This window comes from Amia ocellicauda, chromosome 5 (assembly GCF_036373705.1).
Source record: "Amia ocellicauda isolate fAmiCal2 chromosome 5, fAmiCal2.hap1, whole genome shotgun sequence".
In the NCBI taxonomy this organism is placed as follows: Eukaryota; Metazoa; Chordata; class Actinopteri; order Amiiformes; family Amiidae; genus Amia; species Amia ocellicauda.
This window is the reverse complement of record NC_089854.1, coordinates 28909109-28933403: the sequence shown is the minus strand read 5'-3', so window position 1 is coordinate 28933403 and position 24295 is coordinate 28909109. Positions and strand designations below refer to the sequence as shown.

The 24295-nt window shown below is 36.9% G+C and overlaps 1 protein-coding gene across 1 annotated transcript in view; it reads right to left on the bottom strand.

Moving 5' to 3' along the window:
- LOC136749022 (uncharacterized) overlaps positions 1–20275 on the bottom strand; it is a 49960-nt gene extending 29685 nt beyond the window's left edge. Inside the window, 48 exon segments of the mRNA XM_066702963.1 lie at positions 30–133; positions 233–331; positions 425–488; positions 585–867; positions 980–1007; positions 1107–1263; positions 1349–1492; positions 1593–1805; positions 6963–7097; positions 7421–7516; positions 7761–7865; positions 7956–8126; positions 8360–8485; positions 8583–8786; positions 8882–9190; positions 9324–9448; positions 9714–9879; positions 9975–10158; positions 10241–10437; positions 10562–10680; positions 10778–10904; positions 10994–11383; positions 11481–11571; positions 11662–11807; positions 11899–12075; positions 12187–12429; positions 12575–12830; positions 13033–13169; positions 14843–14966; positions 15145–15262; positions 15364–15451; positions 15661–15734; positions 15819–16125; positions 16224–16394; positions 16659–16808; positions 16908–17026; positions 17316–17454; positions 17538–17641; positions 17745–17843; positions 17939–18002; positions 18105–18197; positions 18283–18394; positions 18485–18512; positions 18612–18768; positions 18854–18997; positions 19098–19313; positions 19730–19778; positions 20257–20275. Of these exon segments, the coding sequence (XP_066559060.1) occupies positions 30–133; positions 233–331; positions 425–488; positions 585–867; positions 980–1007; positions 1107–1263; positions 1349–1492; positions 1593–1805; positions 6963–7097; positions 7421–7516; positions 7761–7865; positions 7956–8126; positions 8360–8485; positions 8583–8786; positions 8882–9190; positions 9324–9448; positions 9714–9879; positions 9975–10158; positions 10241–10437; positions 10562–10680; positions 10778–10904; positions 10994–11383; positions 11481–11571; positions 11662–11807; positions 11899–12075; positions 12187–12429; positions 12575–12830; positions 13033–13169; positions 14843–14966; positions 15145–15262; positions 15364–15451; positions 15661–15734; positions 15819–16125; positions 16224–16394; positions 16659–16808; positions 16908–17026; positions 17316–17454; positions 17538–17641; positions 17745–17843; positions 17939–18002; positions 18105–18197; positions 18283–18394; positions 18485–18512; positions 18612–18768; positions 18854–18997; positions 19098–19301 (6891 nt within the window). The 5' untranslated portion in view covers positions 19302–19313; positions 19730–19778; positions 20257–20275.
- Positions 20276–24295: the final 4020 nt, after the last annotated feature.

Below are 24295 nucleotides of genomic sequence, written 5' to 3'. Positions count from 1 at the left end.
AAAAATGCTCCCTGATCAGGAGAACTTACATCTGTGGCAACCAGCTCCTCTTTGTCATCAATGCTGGCCACAGTGATCTGACCCTGGCTGATCATAGGGAAATCATAGGGGTTGGTTGTGATCAGAAGCATGTCTGGGGGGAACAAACAAAGAATAAAAGGTTTGAAAATGCCTGTAATTGGTACATAGGTAAACCATGTTAATAAAATCAACAAATTGGTGTTTGTCCTACCAATGAGCTCAGGCTTGTGGTTGGTCATGATCTGATAAAAGATGTGGTAGCTCCTTTCATCAGACAGCTGGAATGTTACTCTGGACTTCTCCAGCAAGTCTGTTTAAACACAAATTGAGTTGAAGGTAACTGTTGTATTTTTAAGTATATAATAAGCCTTGAAATAAAATAATGTTAATATAAATAACTCACAAGTCTCAATGTCAGCAGAAGCCAGTTTTCCTGTGGTTCCAAAGTGAATTCTGATGAATTTACCCTTTACGGAACAATACATTATATAATTATGATCATGTAGTTACATGAAGAGTGATAGGTGAAGATATACTTTTTAGAAGTTAAGTCTTCAACTTACAAAACGAGAGGAGTTGTCATTCCTCACTGTCTTGGCGTTACCAAAAGCCTCCAGCAGAGGGTTAGCTGAGATGATTTGATCCTCCAGGGTTCCCTGTTAAGGACAGTGGATCATTAACAATGCTGAAGCAGCTGGGGTTTCCTAAGCCATTAATTCATAGTATTTTCTAACCTGTATTTTGCCAGGCTGTGCCTCCTTCTTCTTGTCTGCAGACACTGCGATTGTTGCAAAGTACTGGATGACACGTTTCGTGTTCACAGTCTTTCCAGCACCAGATTCTCCACTGAGGACAGAACAGGAATATAGGAATGGTTAATCGAATGCCCTTTTTTGTGCAGGAGGTAAATAAAATATATAATTTGAAATGTACTGGAGCAAAATTATCTCAAACTTACGTAATCAGGACTGACTGATTCTCACGATCTGTAAAGACACATTATATGTTTAAGGTAAAATGCATACTTAAATATGGTATTCAAATGATATGTAAGGGTGTGTTCAATTGAATAGACATGTACATACCAGTGAGCATGTTCTGATAGGCATTATCAGAGACTGAGAAGATGTGTGGTGGAGCCTCCATGCGCTTCTTGCCTCTGTAAGCTGTCACAACTGATTGATCATACACTGGGAGCCACTTGTAGGGGTTCACAGTTGCACAAAACAGCCCAGAGTAGGTCTGAAATCAAAATGATTTTTTTAGTGCAAAGTGTTGATATTATGACAATGTTGCAAATGTTTCTCCTTTTTTAATGTTCTCTTACGTAGATCATCCATGCTGCGTAACGCTCTTTAAGGTTAAACAGCACAGCGGGCTCGTTCAGGTGGGTCATCATCGCCATGTCCTCAATTTTGTCGTACTTGGGAGGATTCATTGGGTGGACATCGTCCTCCTTGACTGTTAGAGTCTGTAATGGAAACATTGCATTTTGTAAACATTTTCTTTTAAAGAGTACATTTATAAATTAACAAACAAATAAATACATAAATAAGCCATGTATAACTAACCTCCCCCTTCTCATTCTTGACAGTGGCTTTGCCCCCTTCTTTACTCTGGATGACACCTTTGACATACAGCTCCTTGGCATCAATCACGTAGCAGGCAGTTTTGGCATCAAAGGGCTTGTTCTGAGCCTCAATCCTCTCCTTCTCAGGCTTCCTCAGGTATATGGCAGCCGGGCCAAAAACGGCCATCTCCGCGTCCGTACTCATGGTGGCGATTTACTGTGGGTTTACAATACATAATTAGGTGACCAAACTGGTACAGTCAGTTCCCCATTTTTCTGTGTATGTATGTGGAATATAGTATTATTTCATAGGTTTTGGAAGGTTTTGCTGAGATTATTTTTTTATATATATATTATTTATTTATTGGGGTCACAGACAGGATAATACTAATTTCCATCCAAAATGTCATCCTTTCCAAATATGAAATTCAGGTAGATCATTTTAAGTCTTCTCAAATTATACAATGACAAGACTTTTGTTAAGACTGAGAACGCTCTAATAGTCAAATCAATTTTCGTATGAAGGTGATTGTAATGATTTGGAATGCATAATCCACAATCTTTTTTCTAAATAAATGTCTTCTTTGGATCTGTTCAGCTATTGGGATTGTTAATGTATTCTTTCTTTACTGTTTATTTTATCTACCATTTTAATTTCATAATTTCTTGCTAATGTCTTTCTTGTATGACTTTTATGATATGACATGGACAGCACATGTCCTAGGGTATACCCATCAAAACTTCAAAAGTTGCACAGAAAGGTAAAATAACCCAAATTAATTCAAAAAATCTAACGGTAGTAACAAGAATATGCAGCCCCCAGCACTACTGATTCCATGTGACTGTCTGAATTGTGTTCTGTTTTGTATTACTGATATTATTACTAAAATGTAAAATGTTAGCGAAATGGCCCTATTTCACTTTAAGAAGTCTACACTGTACATGACTTCAGACTACAAGGTTGTCTCTGCAGAATTCACACTGCTTACTATTCTAAATGTCTGGTCCTGAATGTGTAAGAGAGTCTAGTAATATGAAAATCAGACATCACCTTCCTTGACAGCAAGCGCAGGAAGAGGTTGGTTAATTAACCTGCAGCACTGCAGAGAGAGAGAGTGGAGATTGTTATGTTCACACAAAATAGACTTATTCTGCCTTCTAACTTCATCCTACTCATAATGGCATGCACAGATAATGTAAGTACTCCGTCTTCGAAAACATTTTTGGTGATTAAAATAATGCCTTCCTTATTTCAGACGGCCTTGTGAGACTTGTAATCAACTAGTAATGGACAGTTTATTGTGTATATATATATTTTTAATTATGTTCAGTAAAATATAATTGTGTAGCCTTTTCACTAAATCATATCTCTTATTCGAGGCCTTTATCATTGTTCATTATGTATAAATCATCGGATGTATTAAAAGAAATAAGAATAAATACAGATCCAGTTACTCATTATGTCTTTGCTGAAGCTAGAACTTATCAAACAAAAGATACTTGAGCAACTTACCACTTGTTGGAAGACCTCTCAGTGATGGGAGACACATACTGGGGCTGCTTTTATTTAGTGTGCACATGCTAACCAAGCAGAACTGTCAACTGTATATGGTCATGCTTTGCTGTTGTAGTGGCATGGGTATCAATTAGCATTTTCTCTCTTGCTTTAATTTTGGCTCATAGCTTTACATTAGTCATTACAGTCCTGTATCGTTATTACTTTGCGTGAATATGTTCAGATATGTTATGATATCTATTTCTCTAAATGCATGCTTGCTTACTTATATAGAATGGTATTGAATATGCTATACAGTCAAATACAATAACCATAGCTCAATGACATAATTTGATGTTTCAATTTAGTAATTTTAACATTAACCTGGAGGAATGCTTTGTTTTTAATGTAGTTCATGTACTGCATATGTTTCTTTTGATTAATCATGTAAGTGTTCTTATTTTGTTTGACTTTTCACATTGATCACAGAAATTACATTGAACAGTATTCACTTAAAGTTGTTTAGAGCAATTTTTAAACTAGTTCCGTAAAGGACTCATAAAGATTTTGCTAAACATACAATGAAGCAGAGTTCATGTGCTGCAAATATGTTTTAAATAAGAGATACAAGGACATATTTTACTATTATTAACACAAGCTTCTTTCAGAGAACAGGAATGAAGCACAGTGAGCTGATACAATGCAATGTTTTTATTTTGTATGGGTTTATAGCATGTATTGTAAGACATTATGATAATTATTTGTACTTGTAACATTACTGCAGTTAATACAGTAATATGGTAACAGAGCTGTGGGCAATGTTGACTACTGTGCAAAATGTAGTTCTGTCTAAAAATAGATGGTATCTAATCTATTCAAATGTCAGCTGTTTTCTTTAGTTCTGCTGAAACGCTTTCCAGCATTTGTTTTCAAATGTCTGATATGACCCTTGTTTTTGTATATTCATACTTTGTTTTGTATTATGTTCATGTCATTTTTCAAAGAGAAATCCTCATTTGGGGTTGAAAAGAAAAACCTACATCCCACATTCGTGTTTCATGTAGTATGATTGATGAGATCTACTACATAGATATGTTTCCTTTGGTTTCAGGTTTTGAGTGTGTATAGCATATTTGTGGAGGATGTAGTTTCACTTAATCAAGATATGTCATGGTGTTACTGATTTCTTCACAGGTCAAAGACATGCTTGTTTCATTGAAACACTGGAGCTGAGTGTATTCAGCAAATTCATCTGCTGGGAGTGAAGGTCTCTGGGAAGGAGGGTGATCTCACTGGCAGGCAGCTTGAGGTAAGTTTATTAACCACAGTAAGTACTGGGACATTTTACAGAAATAATTAGTAAGTGACACATATTATGGTGTATTGTGTCCAAACAGGAAAATATGAATGTATATATACAATTAATTTAATTATATATACACATACATGTTTGATATTGGTACAAAGGAAATTTGATATATATAAATCAAAATTTGAAATCTATTTTGAAGTTACATATTTATTAGGTCTGTCAGTGGATTAAAATATTTGATCAGTTAATCAGTGGACATTAGTTGATTCATCGTTAGATTAATCAGGTACTTATTAAAATAAGTGTAATAGTATTTAAGTGGTTGTGCCACACAGTAATACTTATAATAAATACTATGCATTGATATTACAGTATAACAATGCTGAACGGGAATGGTAAAAAATAATTTAAATGTATATTTAAAAAACGCTAAATTATTATAATCTGAAAACTAAATTATAATCCCTACAGCAAACGGGTGTTTTGCTCGCAAATAATACTGTAAACTACTCACAACGCCCTTATAAGAAAAGCATTGCTTACAAATTAAACAGAAAACCTTTCCTTTGTCTTCAATGTTTCCTTCCGAATGCAGTTTGAATCCAAAGCATAATGTAACACTAGAAATTGGTTTGACCGATTTAATTTTAATTACTCTGTGTTCCAGAATACACTGTGCATACCCATTTGCGACTTTTCCTAAATATATGTATTAAATATGCCTAATGTGTTTTAGCTGCATAAACGCAAAAATAAATACATCATAAACATGTTTAACTAGAATAGATTATAAATATAAATCCTACAGTCTTTCATGTGCTTGAAGAACACACATTGCATATCAAGTGTCTTCTCACAGCTGTACTCAGATTGAGTGGACACTGAGTGATTACATCCGCAAATAAACACTTGTTTCATTTATTAGGTTTGACTGTGCAGTGTACGTGTTTAGAAAAAATAAGCACTTTGATGTTATTTATAGCAGTAATTGTAATGTTTTATGTTCATATTTCCATTTAAATAGCCTACTCCATTTGTGCTAGTTTTATAGCACTGTTTGCCTTTTATTATGATACCACAGCGTTTTAAGAGCTGTCTGCTAAAATTAGCGGTTTTGGCTCGTAGGTAGTTCGAAAAGTTGGCGCTTCTAGTGTTAACTGTTAGAGTGAAACTGCAATGTATATCAAACTTTTACATATATATATATATATATATATATATATATATATATGTGTGTGTGTGTTTAATTGTATACATTTCAAACTTCAATGTATGAATATCAAAATTCAATATATATTTTAAACTTTAATATATATATACATACACTTGAATTTAAATTCTAATACTCATATACAATAATCTGAAAACTAAGATGTATTAACCAAGATCTGATTAGATTTTGGTCCAGTTCAAACACTAAACAAACAAATGGCAGCCCTTCTGACATCTTGTTTTTTGCTACTTTTGCCATATCATGTTTGTGTGCACAATCCTGCCCAAACAAACTAATATTTTTTATCCAGAATTCTATGTGTTATGGTTTGGTCAAGACCTGATTTTGAGTTTGGCCAGTTGAACCTGTAATCAAACAAGTGGCAACATTTTGACATGTTGTATGCACTATTTTTGTCCCATCACCTTTGTACAGCTTACAACTCAAAAACTATTAGAGCTTTTTAAATGTCATTTTAACCACAATTGCTATACATATTGGCCATGTCTGATAGCACAGGTTTGGTTCCATTTCTTGACTAGTCAATGCTTTGCAATTTCATTAGCTTGTAGCAGCCATTTAGAATTTTGGAATAATTAATATACACAGTAAAACAGACAACATTAAGGAATAAGAGGAGATTTGAAAAGTCTAATAGAATCCCTTACTACAAACTTCGGTGCTTTATCATTACATCATTATCATTACTCATGGGTGTATTAATGTATTTGAATAATAAAATAAAGGTAAATCTTGTTTTTGTAATGTTCATTGTAAAGTTCCTTGTAAAGGCTAGGTCTGGCAGGAGTTTTCTTTTCAAACTTAGAATTTTATAACATTGGCACTATAAGCCAAGGGACAGAATACAAATGAAACTGTCTTAATTCCTTAACATGATGATGTATACTAAAATGCAGCCTTTTTTAAAGCCATCAAGGCTAACTAAAGTAAGCACATAGTAGTTGGTTTTCAGTGAGCCAACACCAGAAGCATCTGGCTTTTAAAATGGAACATTTATCAGAATACAAAGGCAATGACAAAGTATGGGATAATTTTCACATTTATTCACAAACCAAGCAAGCACATTGAAATTCATATTATACAAATCTCAGAGGCACAAACGGCTACATTGCTTCTACTCTTCGGAATCTTTACCCTGGAGAAAAGAAGGGGGAAAATGCAGTGATTAGTTTCAATGCATCTTAAAAAGTGCAATTTTGTTTTTTAAATGAAGAACAAAAAAACAGAAACACTTTATTTCTGTGCCATGAAACAGAAATAGCAACAAAAAAAGCAACTGCTTAAACATACACGTTCAAAAGCTATTTTAATATAATAAGTTTCATCTCACCTTGCTGCCAGCATCACGGCTCTTGGCCCTGAGCTTGTTGACCTGGGATTCAGCGATGTCTGCACGCTCCTCAGATTCTTCCAGCTCATGCTGCGCCTTCCTGAACTTGGAGAGATGGGTATTGGCCTGTTCCTCCTGGAAAGGAAAAAACATACATATAAGTAAAAGGATTATGGAAAAGTACAGATATTTTAATAAATGAAAGCAGATGATGATGAGTTTCCTTATGGTCATTAGTCTGGGAAGACAGAATTGCATTATCCTTTTAAAAAGATAATAGAAAAATAAAGGAAATTGTGTCAGGAAAAAAAATAGAACATATAAACATATATTTCACTACAATGTATTTGTAAACATACAGAACAATGAACAGAGAAACACAGTTTAGGTAAAATTAACTAATTATACATGTTAATAAATATGTAAACTAATATCACAATTATCACAATTTAACTCACAGCCTCCTCAGCCTGTCTCTTGTAAGCCTTCACTTTGAGCTGCAGCTTGTCAACCAGATCCTGGAGTCTGTTCACATTCTTCTTGTCCTCCTCAGCCTGCAGAGACAACAGATGACACATACTTAATATAGATAATACAGTGAGGGAAAAAAGTATTTGATCCCCTGCTGATTTTGTAAGTTTGCCCACTGACAAGGAAATGATCAGTCTATAATTTTAAACAGCAGGGGATCAAATACTTTTTTCCCTCATGTGTATTTAACCTGTCTAAAAGACAATATTATGTATACTATGAGACAAAACTATAATGTAGTTACTTTTATGCCCATCGTTATATTACCTGGTAGGAGAGCTCCTTGACTCTTCTCTCATATTTACGGACACCTTTAATGGCATCAACTCCACGTCTTTGTTCAGCTTCAAGCTCATTCTCCAGCTCACGCACCTAGAAATCAGAGCAGTTATTAGCAATCATATTTATTTTCTTAGGTCTTTTTTTGAATGGCAGTAAAATTATGTCAGAATGTGAATTTACCCTAGACTCCAGTTTCTGGAGCTGCTTCTTTCCACCCTTCATTGCCAGCTGCTCAGCCTCATCCAGACGGTGCTGCAGGTCCTTCACTGTGACCTCCAGGTTCTTCTTCATTCTCTCCAGGTGAGAGCTGGTGTCCTGCTCCTTCTTCAGCTCCTCAGCCATCATGGCAGCCTGTAAGATGAATGTAAAGGATTATATCTGACCCAGTCATTTAAACATTATTTTAGCTTCATGTAAAGATATAAGAAATAAAACCAGTGTTTTTTTAAATATCTTGTATTTATTGGCTTTTCTTTATAATGAATTGCTGAGAAATGTGAGGAATATATTTTCTTGACTTGATCAAATAATTTTGGTGCAGAAAGATTAAAAAGTAGATCTTCTAGAATGGCATTTTCACTCACATCAGTAATAGCCTTCTTGGCCTTTTCTTCTGCATTTCTTGCTTCCTGGATGGTGTCATCAACTTCACCTTGGAGCTGAGCAATGTCAGTCTCAAGCTTCTTCTTGGTGTTTACAAGGCTGGTGTTCTGGAAAATAATATACATACTGTTTTAGTTTTTTGAATCTCTTAGAAATACATTCTCATGAATACTTAACTATTATAAAATAATTATAACTATCAACCTGGGAGTGCAGCAGCTGCACACGCTCACTGGCATCAACCAGTTCCTGTTCAGCCACTTTGCGGCCTCTCTCTGTCTGTTCCAGGGCAGCCCTCATTTCCTCAATCTCAGCCATCATGAGGGTGTTCCTGCGCTCCACCATGGCAGCCTGTTCCTTCATGTCCTCCTGTCCTCTGACAGCATCATCCAGGTGCAGTTGGGCATCCTGATTAAAAAAAGAAAAAGTGTAATTTTATGTTTTCTTTCAAAAACCAAATGCCTCATAGGAACCAACATAACTCATTGCTACAGGTTCCATACCTTGAGTTGTCCTTGGACGTTCCTCAGTTGTTTCTGGGCCTCAGCAGCCTGGCGGTTGGCATGGCTGAGCTGGATTTCCATCTCATTGAGATCTCCCTCCATCTTCTTCTTCACTCTCAGGGCATCATTCCTGCTCCTGACCTCAGAATCAAGAGTGCTCTGCATTTGGTCAACAATTCTCTGGTTGTTTCTCTTGTTCTGTTCAAGCTCCTCATCCTTCTCAGCAATCTTTCTGTCCACTTCTGATTTGATCTGGTTCAGTTCCAACTGGACACGAAGGATCTTGGACTCCTCATGCTCCAATGATGCCTACATATTCAAGATAACACAATTTCAATATCACTTTGAGATTGTATCCAATTATTTTTTGATACGATTGTTTTACAACTCTTACATTCAACTCTGCTATTCTTACAAAAATATTTATATAAAATATCTGTACCTCAGCTTCCTCCAGTGCAGTCTGGATTTCAGCCTTTTCTGCCTCAGATTGTTTCTTTGCCTTCTCCAGCTCATGAATGCTCTTTCCACTCTCACCGATCTGTTCAGTGAGGTCTGAGATCTCCTCTGATACATAAACAAGTGAAACAACAATGTAATGCAACAGTGCACAGAATTGTCTAATCTCAGAAGAACTTTTCTTCATTTATGAATATATCAGTATGCATTTAAATGTTTAAAGGGCTCTGAATGACACAATGCAACTTGTGTGTGTGTGTGTGTGTGTATATATATATATATATATATATATATATATATATATAAACCACTAACCATTTGTTATCTTGTATAAAAACTAATAAGATAGATTTTTGTTTGGTTTTGAACTTACGCTGCAAGTTCTTGTTCTCGCGTTTAAGGGTCTCAAGATGATCCAGAGCCTCTTCATAGGAGTTCTTCATCTTAAAAAGCTCAGTGCTGAGAGAGCGAGCCTCTTTCTGAGCTGCCTCCAGCTCTGCCTGGCCCTCCTCAAACTTCTGCTTCCATTCTGCCATTACCTAAGTTCAGAATTAAACAGTATTAAAACATCAGCTTTATAAAAGAAAAAAATAATCTAATGAGATGAACAACACTGTACAAGTTAATTGTGCACCTTGTCAAAGTTCCTCTGCTTCTTGTCAAGGTTGGCAGCCTGAGCGTTTGCTCTCTCCACATCAATCATGAGGTCTTCCACCTCACCCTGCAGCCTCTGCTTGGTCTTTTCCAGAGAGGCGCACTTAGAGTTCATAGCCTCAATTTGTTCCTCAGCATCTTGCAGGCGCTGGGCAAGCTTTTTCCTGTGGGAAGATGGGGTGATTAGTACAGGTTCAGAAATATACATCAACAATTAATCTATTAATTAAATTGATGAAAACTAACTTGGCCTCCTCAAGCTCTTCAGTGCGCTGGATGGCGTCAGTTTCATATTTTGTTCTCCACTGAGCCACTTCACTGTTGGCCTTGGACATTCCACGCTGAAGTTCAGCCTTGGCCTCCTGCTCCTCCTCAAATTGCTCCCGGAGCAGGTCACAGTCATGGCGGGCTGATTGTAAACCATGAGCCAGGGCATTCTTGGCCTACAAGGAAAGGAAAGTAATTCTTAGACATCTTGCTTTACATGTAAAAAACTGAATATATATATATATATATATATATACAATTTAAACAGCAGATTAAACTATTTTAAACTAGACAGTTTACCTTTGTTTCCTCCTCCATTTGCCTCTTCAGCTCCTCAATTTGTTGAGTGTAGGCCTGTTTTCCTCTTGTCAGCTGGGATACCAGAGATTCTTTCTCTTCCAGTTGGCGACCAAATTCACCTAAATTAGATATAACAGTGGTTGAAGTTAAATGTTGTTTTGGGTGTACTTTGCTTTCATAATAATTATATTAAAATATATATTTTCAAAATCATACCATTCTCAGTTTGCAGACGTGCTTTTTGACCACTGAGGTCATTAATCTGGCGTGTGTTCTCATCACTCTTTGACTTGAGTTCACTGAGTTGGTCCTCCAGAGTACGGCACATCTTCTCCAGATTAGCCTGTCAGTGAAATAATAAGCAATATTCTTGTATCATTAATAATTTACATGTGTATTGTTATACTTGGTACAAACAGGGTAATTCTTTACCTTAGACTTGGCTACAGACTCCATGTTGCTAGAAAGATCATCAATCTCCATTTTGTATTCACTCTTCTCCTTCTCCAGCTTCTGCTTGACACGCTGAAGGTTGTCAATCTGTTCTCCTAATTCTGCCACGCTGTCGGCCTGCTTCTTGCGGAGGGCAGCAGCGGTGGCCTCGTGCTGCAGAGTCGACTCTTCAAGGTCGCGGCGGAGCTTCTGGAACTCAGCTTCACGTTTCTTGTTCATCTCAATCTGAGCAGAAGTGGCACCACCAGCCTCTTCAAGCCTTTCACTGATCTCCTCAAGTTCCCTGGAGAGATCTGCCCTCTGCTTCTCAATCTTTGCACGAGCAGCACGTTCAGCCTCAATTTCCTCTTCCAGTTCCTCAATACGAGCCTAGAGTTAAGAAATGTATGTGAAGATAGTCTGAACCTAGTGATAATCATTTTAAACAATAATCATCAATGTAAATATTGCAATTTGAAGTGCATACCTGGAGCTCCTTAATCTTCTTCTGCAGCTGAGCACCCATAGCTTGTTCATCCTCAATCTTGCTGAGAAGCTGGCTGGTTTCAAAGTCCTTCCTGTGATGTGAGAAATGTATTTGAAATAAGTTATATTACTTTATACTTTTATAAAATTTGATTTAAAAATATAAATGTATAAATCCTTACTTCTTGATCTTCTCCTCTGACTGTTGTTTGTCATTTTCCAGATCCATTACGGATTCTTGGGATAGTTTCAGATCACCCTCCAGCTTTCTCTTGGCCCTCTCAAGGTCCATTCGGAGTTTCTTCTCTTGCTCCAGTGATCCCTCAAGCTTTGAAGAGATGAAGAAAGATATACAATTTATTCACTGAAATCCATCAAAGTTATGTATGAATAAAAATCTTCTTGGCCCTCTGACTTACATCATCCACTTGTTGTTCAAGCTTGGTCTTGGCCTTAGACAGGGTGTTGACTTTGTCTTCCTCTGCTTGCAGGTCATCTAGAGTCTGCTGGTGTGCCTCTTGGAGGGCTTTCTTCTCCTTGGTTAACTTGGCAATGCTCTCATCCTGAGTGGCCATCTCTTCAGTCAGGTTTTTCACCTGTATGGGTTAATCAAATTAATACTTTTTTATGAATATCAGATGGTGAAATAATCATTTGAACTTGTACATAGTATTTTGCATTAACAAAAGTATACATTAAACTCTTACCTTGTTTTCTGTGGCGTGTTTCTCCTTCTCCACTTTGGCCAAGGTGAGCTCTAAGTCATCAATGTCTTTCTTGAGCTCAGAGCACTCATCCTCTAGTTTCCTCTTCTTGGCAGTCACCTCAGCGTTCATTTCCTCCTCATCCTCCAGTCTCTCTGTAATCTCCTTTACTTTGGCCTCAAGCTGGATTTTGTTCTTGATCAGTCCTTCACATCTTTCTTCAGCATCATTGAGACCCTCAGATTCCTGTTAAAATATTATTAAAATAACAATTTAAATTTTATCTTCATACATTGGTACATAATTAAACATTGACAACTCAGAATGTCTTTCTTGAAAATGTAACAATAATGAGTTTCAGTTGAATGTATCATATTAAAGTAATGCTTACAGACTGGACTTGCAAGAGCAGGTCATTCTTTTCCTGTAGAAGAGACACCATTTTCTCCTCAAGCTCCTTTCTCTTGGCTTCTGCCTTTTTCAGATCTTCCTTGCACTTCACAAATTCTTCCTTCATGTTGGCAAATTCCTTCTCTGCCTCTGCGCTCTTCAGAAGTGGCTTGATCTTGAAGTACAGCTTCATCCATGGCCAGTGTTTCACATTCATGAATGAGCGAATGTTGTATTGGATGGTGAAAACAGACTCTCTGTGTGAAGGCAAGTCATGCATTTAGTTTTATTATTGCATTAGGAGAAAATACATTTATTTTCAAAAAGTATGCCTGTCTGTATTTAATTTTTAATGCAGCATTTATTTATTTTCTTAGGCCCAAGTCTACACAATGAAATGTAATATTCTGTTGTTACAAGTGTCCTACATTTGATCCTAAAAGAACTCTTGAAAGTTACCTCCTTTCCATCATCTTGACAAACTCCTTCCTCATCAGGTAACCACGGCAAAGAGCCTCAATAGCTGTCACCAGGGTTGCCAGTTTTTCATCTCGCATCTCCTCAAGGGTACCCAGCAGACCAGCTTTAAAGAACACCTGTGTTTGAATTAATGAGATGAGCCACGGCATTGTCAGAGCTTGGTCTTTTCCGCTTTTGCATGACATATTTAATACGTTTTCATATAATCTATACAGTTTATTTTCTTTAGACTATTTCAAGGTCTAAAGAATATATATATATATATATATATATATATATATATATATATATATATATATATACACTCACCTAAAAGATTATTAGGAACACCTGTTCAATTTCTCATTAATGCAATTATCTAACCAACCAATCACATGGCAGTTGCTTCAATGCATTTAGGGGTGTGGTCCTGGTCAAGACAATCTCCTGAACTCCAAACTGAATGTCTGAATGGGAAAGAAAGGTGATTTAAGCAATTTTGAGCGTGGCATGGCTGTTGGTGCCAGACGGGCCGGTCTGAGTATTTCACAATCTGCTCAGTTACTGGGATTTTCACGCACAACCATTTCTAGGGTTTACAAAGAATGGTGTGAAAAGGGAAAAACATCCAGTATGCGGCAGTCCTGTGGGCGAAAATGCCTTGTTGATGCTACAGGTCAGAGGAGAATGGGCCGACTGATTCAAGCTGATAGAAGAGCAACTTTGACTGAAATAACCACTCGTTACAACCGAGGTATGCAGCAAAGCATTTGTGAAGCCACAACACGTACAACCTTGAGGCGGATGGGCTACAACAGCAGAAGACCCCACCGGGTACCACTCATCTCCACTACAAATAGGAAAAAGAGGCTACAATTTGCACAAGCTCACCAAAATTGGACAGTTGAAGACTGGAAAAATGGTGTTCCTAATAATCCTTTAGGTGAGTGTATATATATATATATACACTCACCTAAATGATTATTAGGAACACCATACTAATACTGTGTTTGACCCCCTTTCGCTTTCAGAACTGCCTTAATTCTACGTGGCATTGATTCAACAAGGTGCTGAAAGCATTCTTTAGAAATGTTGGCCCATATTGATAGGATAGCATCTTGCAGTTGATGGAGATTTGTGGGATGCACATCCAGGGCACGAAGCTCCCGTTCCACCACATCCCAAAGATGCTCTATTGGGTTGAGATCTGGTGACTGTGGGGGCCAGTTTAGTACAGTGAACTCATTGTCATGTTCAAGAAACCAATTTGAAATGATTCGACCTTTGTGACATGGTGCATTATCCTGCTGGAAGTAGCCATCAGAGGATGGGTACATGGTGGTCATAAAGGGATGGACATGGTCAGAAACAATGCTCAGGTAGGCCGTGGCATTTAAACGATGCCCAATTGGCACTAAGGGGCCTAAAGTGTGCTAAGAAAACATCCCCCACACCATTACACCACCACCACCTTTGGTAACAAGGCATGATGGATCCATGTTCTCATTCTGTTTACGCCAAATTCTGACTCAGACATTCAGTTTGGAGTTCAGGAGATTGTCTTGACCAGGAACACACCCCTAAATGCATTGAAGCAACTGCCATGTGATTGGTTGATTAGATAATTGCATTAATGAGAAATTGAACAGGTGTTCCTAATAATCCTTTAGGTGAGTGTATATATATATATATTTTAATTAGTGTAGTTATCTCTATTTTGAGTGCTTCTGTATGCTTTGTGTTATGAAAAATGGAAAACTAAATGTTCTGGGATAGGGAGTGTTCCTGAGCAAGGTTAATTGACACATACCTTGGTGTGCCCAAATTTATACTGAGTGTGATCAACATCGATTGATCCCAAGAGCTTTTCAGAAGCTTTCTTGCTGTCAATGAACTGACCATCTGGGATGGCACTGGCATTCAATACTTTGTATCTGTAAAAAAGAAAGAGAGAAATATATATCATATCATATCATATCATATCATATAAATACTAATATATATATATATATATATATATATAGATATATATAAATACTAATAATATAATTAATTAAGCATTAAAAGATGTAGGTTTAGAAGAGATTTAAGAGGTTAAGGAAGACAGCAAACCTCTGCTTGAAGTCACCATACAGGATTCTGCTGGGGAATCCCTTTCTGCAGATTCTGATACCTTCCAGCACACCGTTGCACCTCAGCTGATGGATAACCAGATGGTTTTCCATAGTACCTAGAATAACAGTGAGATATTAGATATAAGTAATGTCTGACCTTGGAAATCAATTGAAAAAATATCAGCTACACCACACATTAGATATAAGTTACACTTACCTGGAGTCTTTGTTTCATTGGGAATCAAGCAGCGCACAAAGTGAGGATGGGTGCTCCTCAAGTTGGTCATCAGCTTGCCCAAGTTCTCCTGTGATGGGAAAAGAGTGCAGATTTGTGAAATGGGGAAAACACAGTTATTGCAGTTTTCTTCTCATTTTTTCCTTTTTTGGTTTGGGACTTGAATCAGTTTGGAATTATGAATAATTTCTTACACCTAATTTGTGTGGTTTATACCTTTTCTATACGAAATAAGAGGTATACATCATAGCCATATATTAATAGAAAGTAAATATTTACCCTGAAGAGACAAGACACCGTCTGGAAAGAGCCTCCCTTCTTCTTACCGCCCTTCTTTCCACCACCGCTGGCATCTTTAAACACAAACATGAAAGGTCAGTAATTCCTGGGCAATTCATTAATTTCAATGAAGGATTTGAATATGAAAACATTGTTACCGTCAGCTCCAGCATGGGTGGCATACAGCAAAGCCAGCAGTTTGACAGAGGATTTCTGGTACAGCCCCACCACGGTGTCATTCAGGGGGTCCTTGTTCTTGTCCAGCCATCCGGTGATGTTGTAGTCCACAGTGCCGGCATAGTGCACCAGGGAGAAATGGGCCTCAGGCTTGCCTTTGGTAGGCTTGGGTTTCTGGAAGCAGTTGGTTTTGCCAAGATGTTGGTCGTAGAGCTTGTTCTTGAAAGAAGTGTCTGATGCCTTAGGGAACATGCACTCCTCTTCAAGGATGGAGAAGATGCCCATGGGCTGATGAATGTAAAGAAAGCATGATATTAGAAACCAAACTGAGAATATCAGAGAGAATAAACATGATATTTATGAATGAAGTAAAAGGTTTTACACACCTTCTCAATAAGCTCAATGCAGGCAGCCAAGTCCATACCGAAGTCAATGAACTCCCAGTCAATTCCTTCCTTCTTGTACTCTTCTTGTTCCAGTACAAACATGTGGTGGTTGAAGAACTGTTGCAGTTTCTCATTGGTGAAGTTGATGCACAGCTGTTCCAAGCTGTTGTACTATGTAAAAAGAAGTGTGTTTGTTTCATTAAATGGCCTTTACATTGGCTGCAAGTCTTAATGTACTCTATTGCAGTATTTTGCCAATCAGATTTAATTATAATTAAAAGATATCTGTTCAGTCTAAGTTCTTCCAAATATATATATATTTTTTTTTATTTCAGGTGTGTTTGAAGCAGAACACACATTTGGAATAGATATAAATACATTTTGCAAATATCCACAAATCGGTAAGATAAATATAATGAACATATAATTACTTACATCGAAGATCTCAAACCCAGCAATATCCAGCACCCCAATGAAGAACTGTCTGGGCTGCTTGGTGTCCAACATCTGGTTAATGCGGATGACCATCCACAAGAATAATTTCTCATACACTGATTTAGACAGGGCACCAACTGCATTGTTGACCTAAGATGCAATTAGATTCATGAAAATATGTTAATGTCCACTTGTTGAGAACATTTCAGTATTGGCCACAGCAATGAGATGGATGTTTGAATATGTTACCTGAGGTACAGTCTGCCCCTTGGTCACATACTCATTTCCGACTTTCACTCTGGGGTAGCACAGGGCTTTGAGCAAGTCAGCTGAGTTCAGGCCCAAGAGGTATGCAACCTTGTCAGCCACTGAAAACATACAGAATGTTACTAAGACTCTAAAAGTATACAGTATAAATAATTAATGTAATGGTATTTTAAGATTCATCTTATAAACTTGTTGTTACGAGTATGTTACTAACACTCTTAAAATATGTGTTATATCTGATATAAACTAATGTCAATATTAAACTAAAGAATATAAAAATTCACCGCCAATCATAATTTAAATACCACCTTCATAGTGAGAAATCCATGATCACATGTATATACAATATAATATAAATATAATACAGTTGCTTGTAAATCTGAAGTTTACCCTCTGTGCCGTCAGGTTCTGCCTGCTCCTCACGCTGTTTCTGCTTGAACTTCATGTTACCGTAGTGCATCACTGCACCAGTCAGCTTGTAGATGCCCAATTTCTCATCATTATTAAAGCCCAGAATATCAATGGCAGTCTAAATGATCAGAAATGTATCTCGTTAGTAATAGGAAAAATAAATGTAATTTATGACAATGCTCCCTGATCAGGAGAACTTACATCTGTGGCAACCAGCTCCTCTTTGTCATCAATGCTGGCCACAGTGATCTGACCCTGGCTGATCATAGGGAAATCATAGGGATTGGTTGTGATCAGAAGCATGTCTGGGGGGAAACAATCAAAGAATTAGCAAAGGTTGTAAAATGCCTGCAATCGGTACATATGTGAACCTTTTTTATTAAATCAACAAAATGTTTTTTCTCCTACCAATGAGCTCAGGCTTGTGGTTGGTCATGATCTGATAAAAGATGTGGTAGCTCCTTTCATCAGACAGCTGGAATGTTACTCTGGACTTCTCCAGCAAATCTGTTTAAACAGAAGTTGTGTAAAGGTAACTGTTGTATTTTTAAGTTCATAATAAGCCTTAAAATAAAATAATGTTCAAGATAAGAATAACTCACAAGTCTCAATGTCAGCAGATGCCAGTTTTCCTGTGGTTCCAAAGTGAATTCTGATGAATTTACCCTTTACAAAACAAGACATGATATGATTATAGCCGTATGTTTTAATGAAGAGAAAAATATGAATATATACTCTTCATTAGCAAAAGTTAAGCCTTCAACTTACAAAGCGAGAGGAGTTGTCATTCCTCACTGTCTTGGCGTTACCGAAAGCCTCCAGCAGAGGGTTAGCTGAGATGATTTGATCCTCCAGGGTTCCCTATGAAGGAAATTGGATCATTAACAATGCTGAAGCAGCAGGGGTTTCCGAAGCCATTCATTTACCATTAGTCATATTTTCTAACCTGCATTTTGCCAGGCTGTGCCTCCTTCTTCTTGTCTGCAGACACTGCGATTGTTGCAAAGTACTGGATAACACGTTTCGTGTTCACAGTCTTTCCAGCACCAGATTCTCCACTGAGGGCAGAACGGGAATATAATTTAGTGCTGGAGATAAATAAAATATATAATTTGAAATGTACTGGAGCAAAATTATCTCAAACTTACGTAATCAGGACTGACTGATTCTCACGATCTGTAAAGACACATTATATGTTTAAGGTAAAATGCATACTTAAATATGGTATTCAAATGATATGTAAGGGTGTGTTCAATTGAATAGACATGTACATACCAGTGAGCATGTTCTGATAGGCATTATCAGAGACTGAGAAGATGTGTGGTGGAGCCTCCATGCGCTTCTTGCCTCTGTAAGCTGTCACAACTGATTGATCATACACTGGGAGCCACTTGTAGGGGTTCACAGTTGCACAAAACAGCCCAGAGTAGGTCTGAAATCAAAATGATTTTTTTAGTGCAAAGTGTTGATATTATGACAATGTTGCAAATGTTTCTCCTTTTTTAATGTTCTCTTACGTAGATCATCCATGCTGCGTAACGCTCTTTAAGGTTAAACAGCACAGCGGGCTCGTTCAGGTGGGTCATCATCGCCATGTCCTCAATTTTGTCGTACTTGGGAGGATTCATTGGGTGGACATCGTCCTCCTTGACTGTTAGAGTCTGTAATGGAAACATTGCATTTTGTAAACATTTTCTTTTAAAGAGTACATTTATAAATTAACAAACAAATAAATACATAAATAAGCCATGTATAACTAACCTCCCCCTTCTCATTCTTGACAGTGGCTTTGCCCCCTTCTTTACTCTGGATGACACCTTTGACATACAGCTCCTTGGCATCAATCACGTAGCAGGCAGTTTTGGCATCAAAGGGCTTGTTCTGAGCCTCAATCCTCTCCTTCTCAGGCTTCCTCAGGTATATGGCAGCCGGGCCAAAAACGGCCATCTCCGCGTCCGTACTCATGGTGGCGATTTACTGTGGGTTTACAATACATAATTAGGTGACCAAACTGGTACAGTCATTTCCCATTTATTCTGTGTATGTGTGTGGAATATAGTATTACTTTTACATTTTGTGAAGAATCTCCTGCACAAAATCCTTGTATGAATCTCATTTTTATGAGATGGAATGCATAATCCCCTATCCTGATTGTGATCAAGTTCTAAATATATTTGTGCTTTAGGTCTATGTTAAACAATAGTATGAAGTCTCCAGCACTATTGATTCCATGTGACTGGATTAGTTGTGTTCTGTTTTGTATTAATTGAACTATTACTTCCTATGTAAAATAGCATACACCTCACACTATTTCACAGTCTATACTGTCCATGTCTTTAGACTCAATTGCCTCACTGATTTTAATTGTCTGAAGCTGAACATGTAGACCTTACCTTCCTTCACAGCAAGTGCAGGTAGATGATGGTTAATTCACCTGCAACACTGCATAGAGAGAGAGTTGACCATTATTATCACACAAAATACATTAATTTTGCATTAAAACTCAAACATGCTCAGAACGGAACACACAAATCATTTTGCTATCTAGTCAATTAATTAAAGCCTTAATGCTTTCCTCATTTCAGACAGCTCTCTACTGAAATATTTGTTTTTGATGCCCATGGCATTTTTGAAATTACAATCTATCCATGATTTATATTAATAAGCCAGACAGAGAAAACGTAGTTACTGAATGGCTTTATTATTTCGAGTATTATATGCCTGTACATGTTTTTAAATAAAATGTATTGTATATAGTTAAATCTATAGCTTTTTAATCATGTAATATTTCTTATATCAGACATCTGCTCATTATAATCTATTTACAAATCATCTAAAGTGTTTTGAATTAAGAATAAATACAGTCCCATTCATTCCTTATGAGTGTGTGACTGTTAGGACTGATCTTGAAACAACTTACCACTAGTTGGAACCCTTCTCAGTGTTGGCCTAGGGTTTCTAGCCCTGCTTTTATTGAGAGCAAATGTGCTTACCAAGCAGAACTGTCATCTGTATAAGGTCATGTCTAGCTTTTGTTATGGTTCCACAATGATGCTCATTAGCATTTATGTTTTTGGTTTAATTTTAGCCCATGGGTTTACATTGCCCAATATTGTCCCCCCAGCTCATATCTTTGCCTGAATATGGTCCGATGCTATGCCATTTGTTGCTAAAACTGTTTATTTCAACGTAAACAATAATCCATTTACCAAAACATTGTTAGATGACAAACGTTCAAGTCTATTTTTAATTACAACCTTTAACACTGATGTGCTCCTTCATTAAAATAACATCTTAATTTAATCCTCAAAGAGCTTTAATGATAATTAGGAACTTAAATTGTTTGAACATTTGTTCCATAAATCAAAAATATTAAGCTTTTCTAAAATATATATATGGTATATATATATGGTGAAGCATACATATTTAATATATGTATATTAAATCAGAGAACCGATATTGTTAAATAAGCTTCAGGCACATACATTTTATTATTACAGTTGATGCATTGCAAAATGTTAAGTCTCCTAGTTTGTTTTCATATCTGCAGGATACATGGCCATAAGGAATAATTTAATGTCTGCAATTAATACAGTATAAAACAGTGACACAGGTGTGGGAAATGTTCTGCAGTATTTTGTTCTACATAAAAACATTCTACAAGATCTATAGAGGAAGCTATCACATGGATCTCAAGAGATGAAAAAAGACCCAGAAGAAGACCAGATAAAAGATATGAAGATGTTATAATAATGTTTGAAGGCGTGACCTGGAAAAGAGAAGCTATGGATTGAAGCAAGTGGAAACATCTTGGGAGTCCTTCATCCAGCAGTGGATCGATATAGGCGGAAAACAATGGTGATGACTGTGAAACACAGACTGGGTCCAGCTTTACAGGAATCCATATCCTCATGATCTCTCAATTCAAATGTAACTTGGATAATTGAATTAATCATGACTCAACAGGTGCTGCTTAATGGCGTAATATCAAGTGACAGCTGATAGAAAATGTATAACACAGCTGACCCATACCTCCTTGGCTTGACTTTGAATGAGTGCAGCATGGAAGCCAGAAGTGCTAAGAAGATATATGGCAATGGGAAAACTGCCAAATACAGTATGATATGATCTTGCACAGTTGGAGCATTGGGTTTATTTGTTTTCAGAGTACAGAGTTTTTATTTTTCATTTTTTTTATAAGAAATCTTCCATACATGATTTACCTCAAGCCTGATATTTAATATGATAATATTTTTGTCAGGAGTGTGAACAATTACGTTGCTGTGAGATCTACATTTAAAACTGCCCTTTCTTTCTGTCAGTTTATACATTAATTATCTTTTGTTTTGGCGATGGACATGCTTGTAATAACTGTGATACTGGAGAGGTTTGGAGAGTGATAATATGAAATCAGGATACCTTACATTTATGTACAATCTCTCATCCCAAATAATTGTAAATGATCCCCCAATGAAGTACAGCATCCCCTAGGGGTGTTGCACAGGAGCCATTTAGCACCAATCAATTTGTACATATGTTTAAAGGAGGGAAAAAAAACACCCCATGATGTTGACAACAAATGTACTGTCAACCATGCTGTATGAATTCCAGAAATATATTGATGATAGTTACAGATGTTTTCATACATCTATTCACAAGCCCAGAGTCATACATCAGCTGGGGAACAGCATTGAAACTGAATCACTGACGATCTCCATGGAGCCAAAGGAACAGAAATTAGAAACCGGAGGATCGTGTTGTATTTCTGGTGGACGTATTATAATAATGCTTCTGTCAACACTGATGCAGACTGGTTATTCCCACAAAAACAGTTCCTGTCATGTCATTGTGTGGTTGTGAGAGGATTATACTGGGAAGTTGTTCTGATGACACATTTTCTGGAAGTGAGACTCAAGCCTGAGGATTGTTATCACAAGCCAATATACTGTGATTCCTTTGCAACGCCATTCCCCACGTAATGCATGACTCGAGTGGGTGAATAAAAATATGATAAATTATTGTAATCACGTTGGAGATTTCAGGATTATAGACAGCAGAGGGATCAGCGATGGCAAGGGGTGCACTTGTCGTCACATGGTCTTCTGTAACCTAATAAATTGACATGATGACATACACCTACATGGTGCCAATGCCCTTGGACTCCTAGTGAGGTTTTCTCAGCGGGTCTTAAGTGCTTGTATTACGTGAGGAATTGAAAACAGTTGTACTGGTTACAAAAACTGTAATCCTCAGGCATGCATGTACTGTAATGAATTAGAAACTCTCTTATTTTTATATTTTAACTTTTTTGGAACATATTTCTAAAACTTTCAATAGTTTGCTTAACCTTATTCCACAAAGGTTTCACGTTGAAGTTTTGGAAATGTATGCCATGTGTCCCTAAGTTCATTTACAGCTGACTGCATTTGCAATATTTTAGCACATAATATCATTTTAGCACATAATAATCTCATTGCATTTCACTAATTTGTGTTGTTATGCGTGGTTTTTGTAAGCCCTCCTTATTGTCTCATTGAAAACTGCAAATATCATGTTCTTTTCTTTCTATCCTATGTGTAATGACCATGTATTAATATTTGCAGTTACCTACTCACAAGTGATAAGTGAAGACACATGTGTGTCCTCTGAGGTCATTATCTATTAGCCAGAATCTATTTTCCCCTGCACCTAATATGGGAATGTTTTCAAGCCATTGAACTCAACAAGAAAAAGTCGCCAAAATTATCACCTTTTGGTTTCACTGACAGTCTTCACCTGGTGATGGAAATCAGCTTTTACATGTGTCCATTTAGACCATTCCGAACAATTCCACAATACAGCAATACATCTGAGGTTTATGGATGTTTCAAATCTGCACGTTTTAACCCAGAAGCAAAGATTTGTAAATCGAAGTCTTACTGATCATACGGTCACACTTTAATTGTTCGACGTGTTTGGAGGCTTTGAGCATAACATCCTTTTCAATGCAGTGGTCTATTGCAAGTGTGAATATTGGCAGTGTGCTTTTGGTACTAAGAACTAAATTGTAAAAAGGGCTTATAAACCTAGGTTATGCAAAATATTTTAGGATTTGTTTCCCACTCATTTGAACCTGTTCCTATATACCTGGCATTAACTTTGTATTAATTGTTAATTATGTGAGATGAGCTTATTACCCTTCTATTAATATGATAGAATGAAATAAGTGCACACCATACACACAGCATTGCAAAATTAAACAAAGTAAAATTGTGTGTTATTAAATGCAAGGCAGGTACAGAGAGTAAACCATTACTCCAAGTCTGTGACTACAGTATGTAAGGTTTTTCAATAAATTACCTATATTCATTGTAAAAGGAAAGACTGTATCTTGCTGATCTAAACTGGATTTTGATACAGGCCCTTTTGCAGATATTTGAGGATTTGCAGACATAATATTATTGTAGATTAACATAGCAGAAGTACCAATAATCCAATTTGTCAATTTAAGTCTTTAGTGTAGTTAGTTACTGAGAAAGGGCTAGTCTATTTAATCTGTTCTGAAAGTTTTTCAATTTGTATTTTAATACAACAGTTCTAGGGCAACAGCTTGCTATAAAACCTGTTTTCATTTTGAACCTGCTGATTAAATGTGCCACGTATGTTACTATTTTAAAATATTTGTATTAAGTTGCACATTTCAATATAATGGTATTTCATATCACATTTATATGGCAGGGAACAAATTCAATCTCCTGTTTTCCTCTCATCTCTCCTTTCATTCCTACAGAAAGGATCATTCAATTTGAATGCAGCTGCCTAAAAGGCCACCTCTGCCACACTCTCACTTTCTTGCACCGTATCAAATGAAACTTCTCCGACAGATTTGTTATGCATCAGCATGTTCCTTTATGTGTGCTGCTCTCAGAAGACATCTATTTACAGGCTTCTACATATAGAGCAGCCAATAAAAGTAAAAC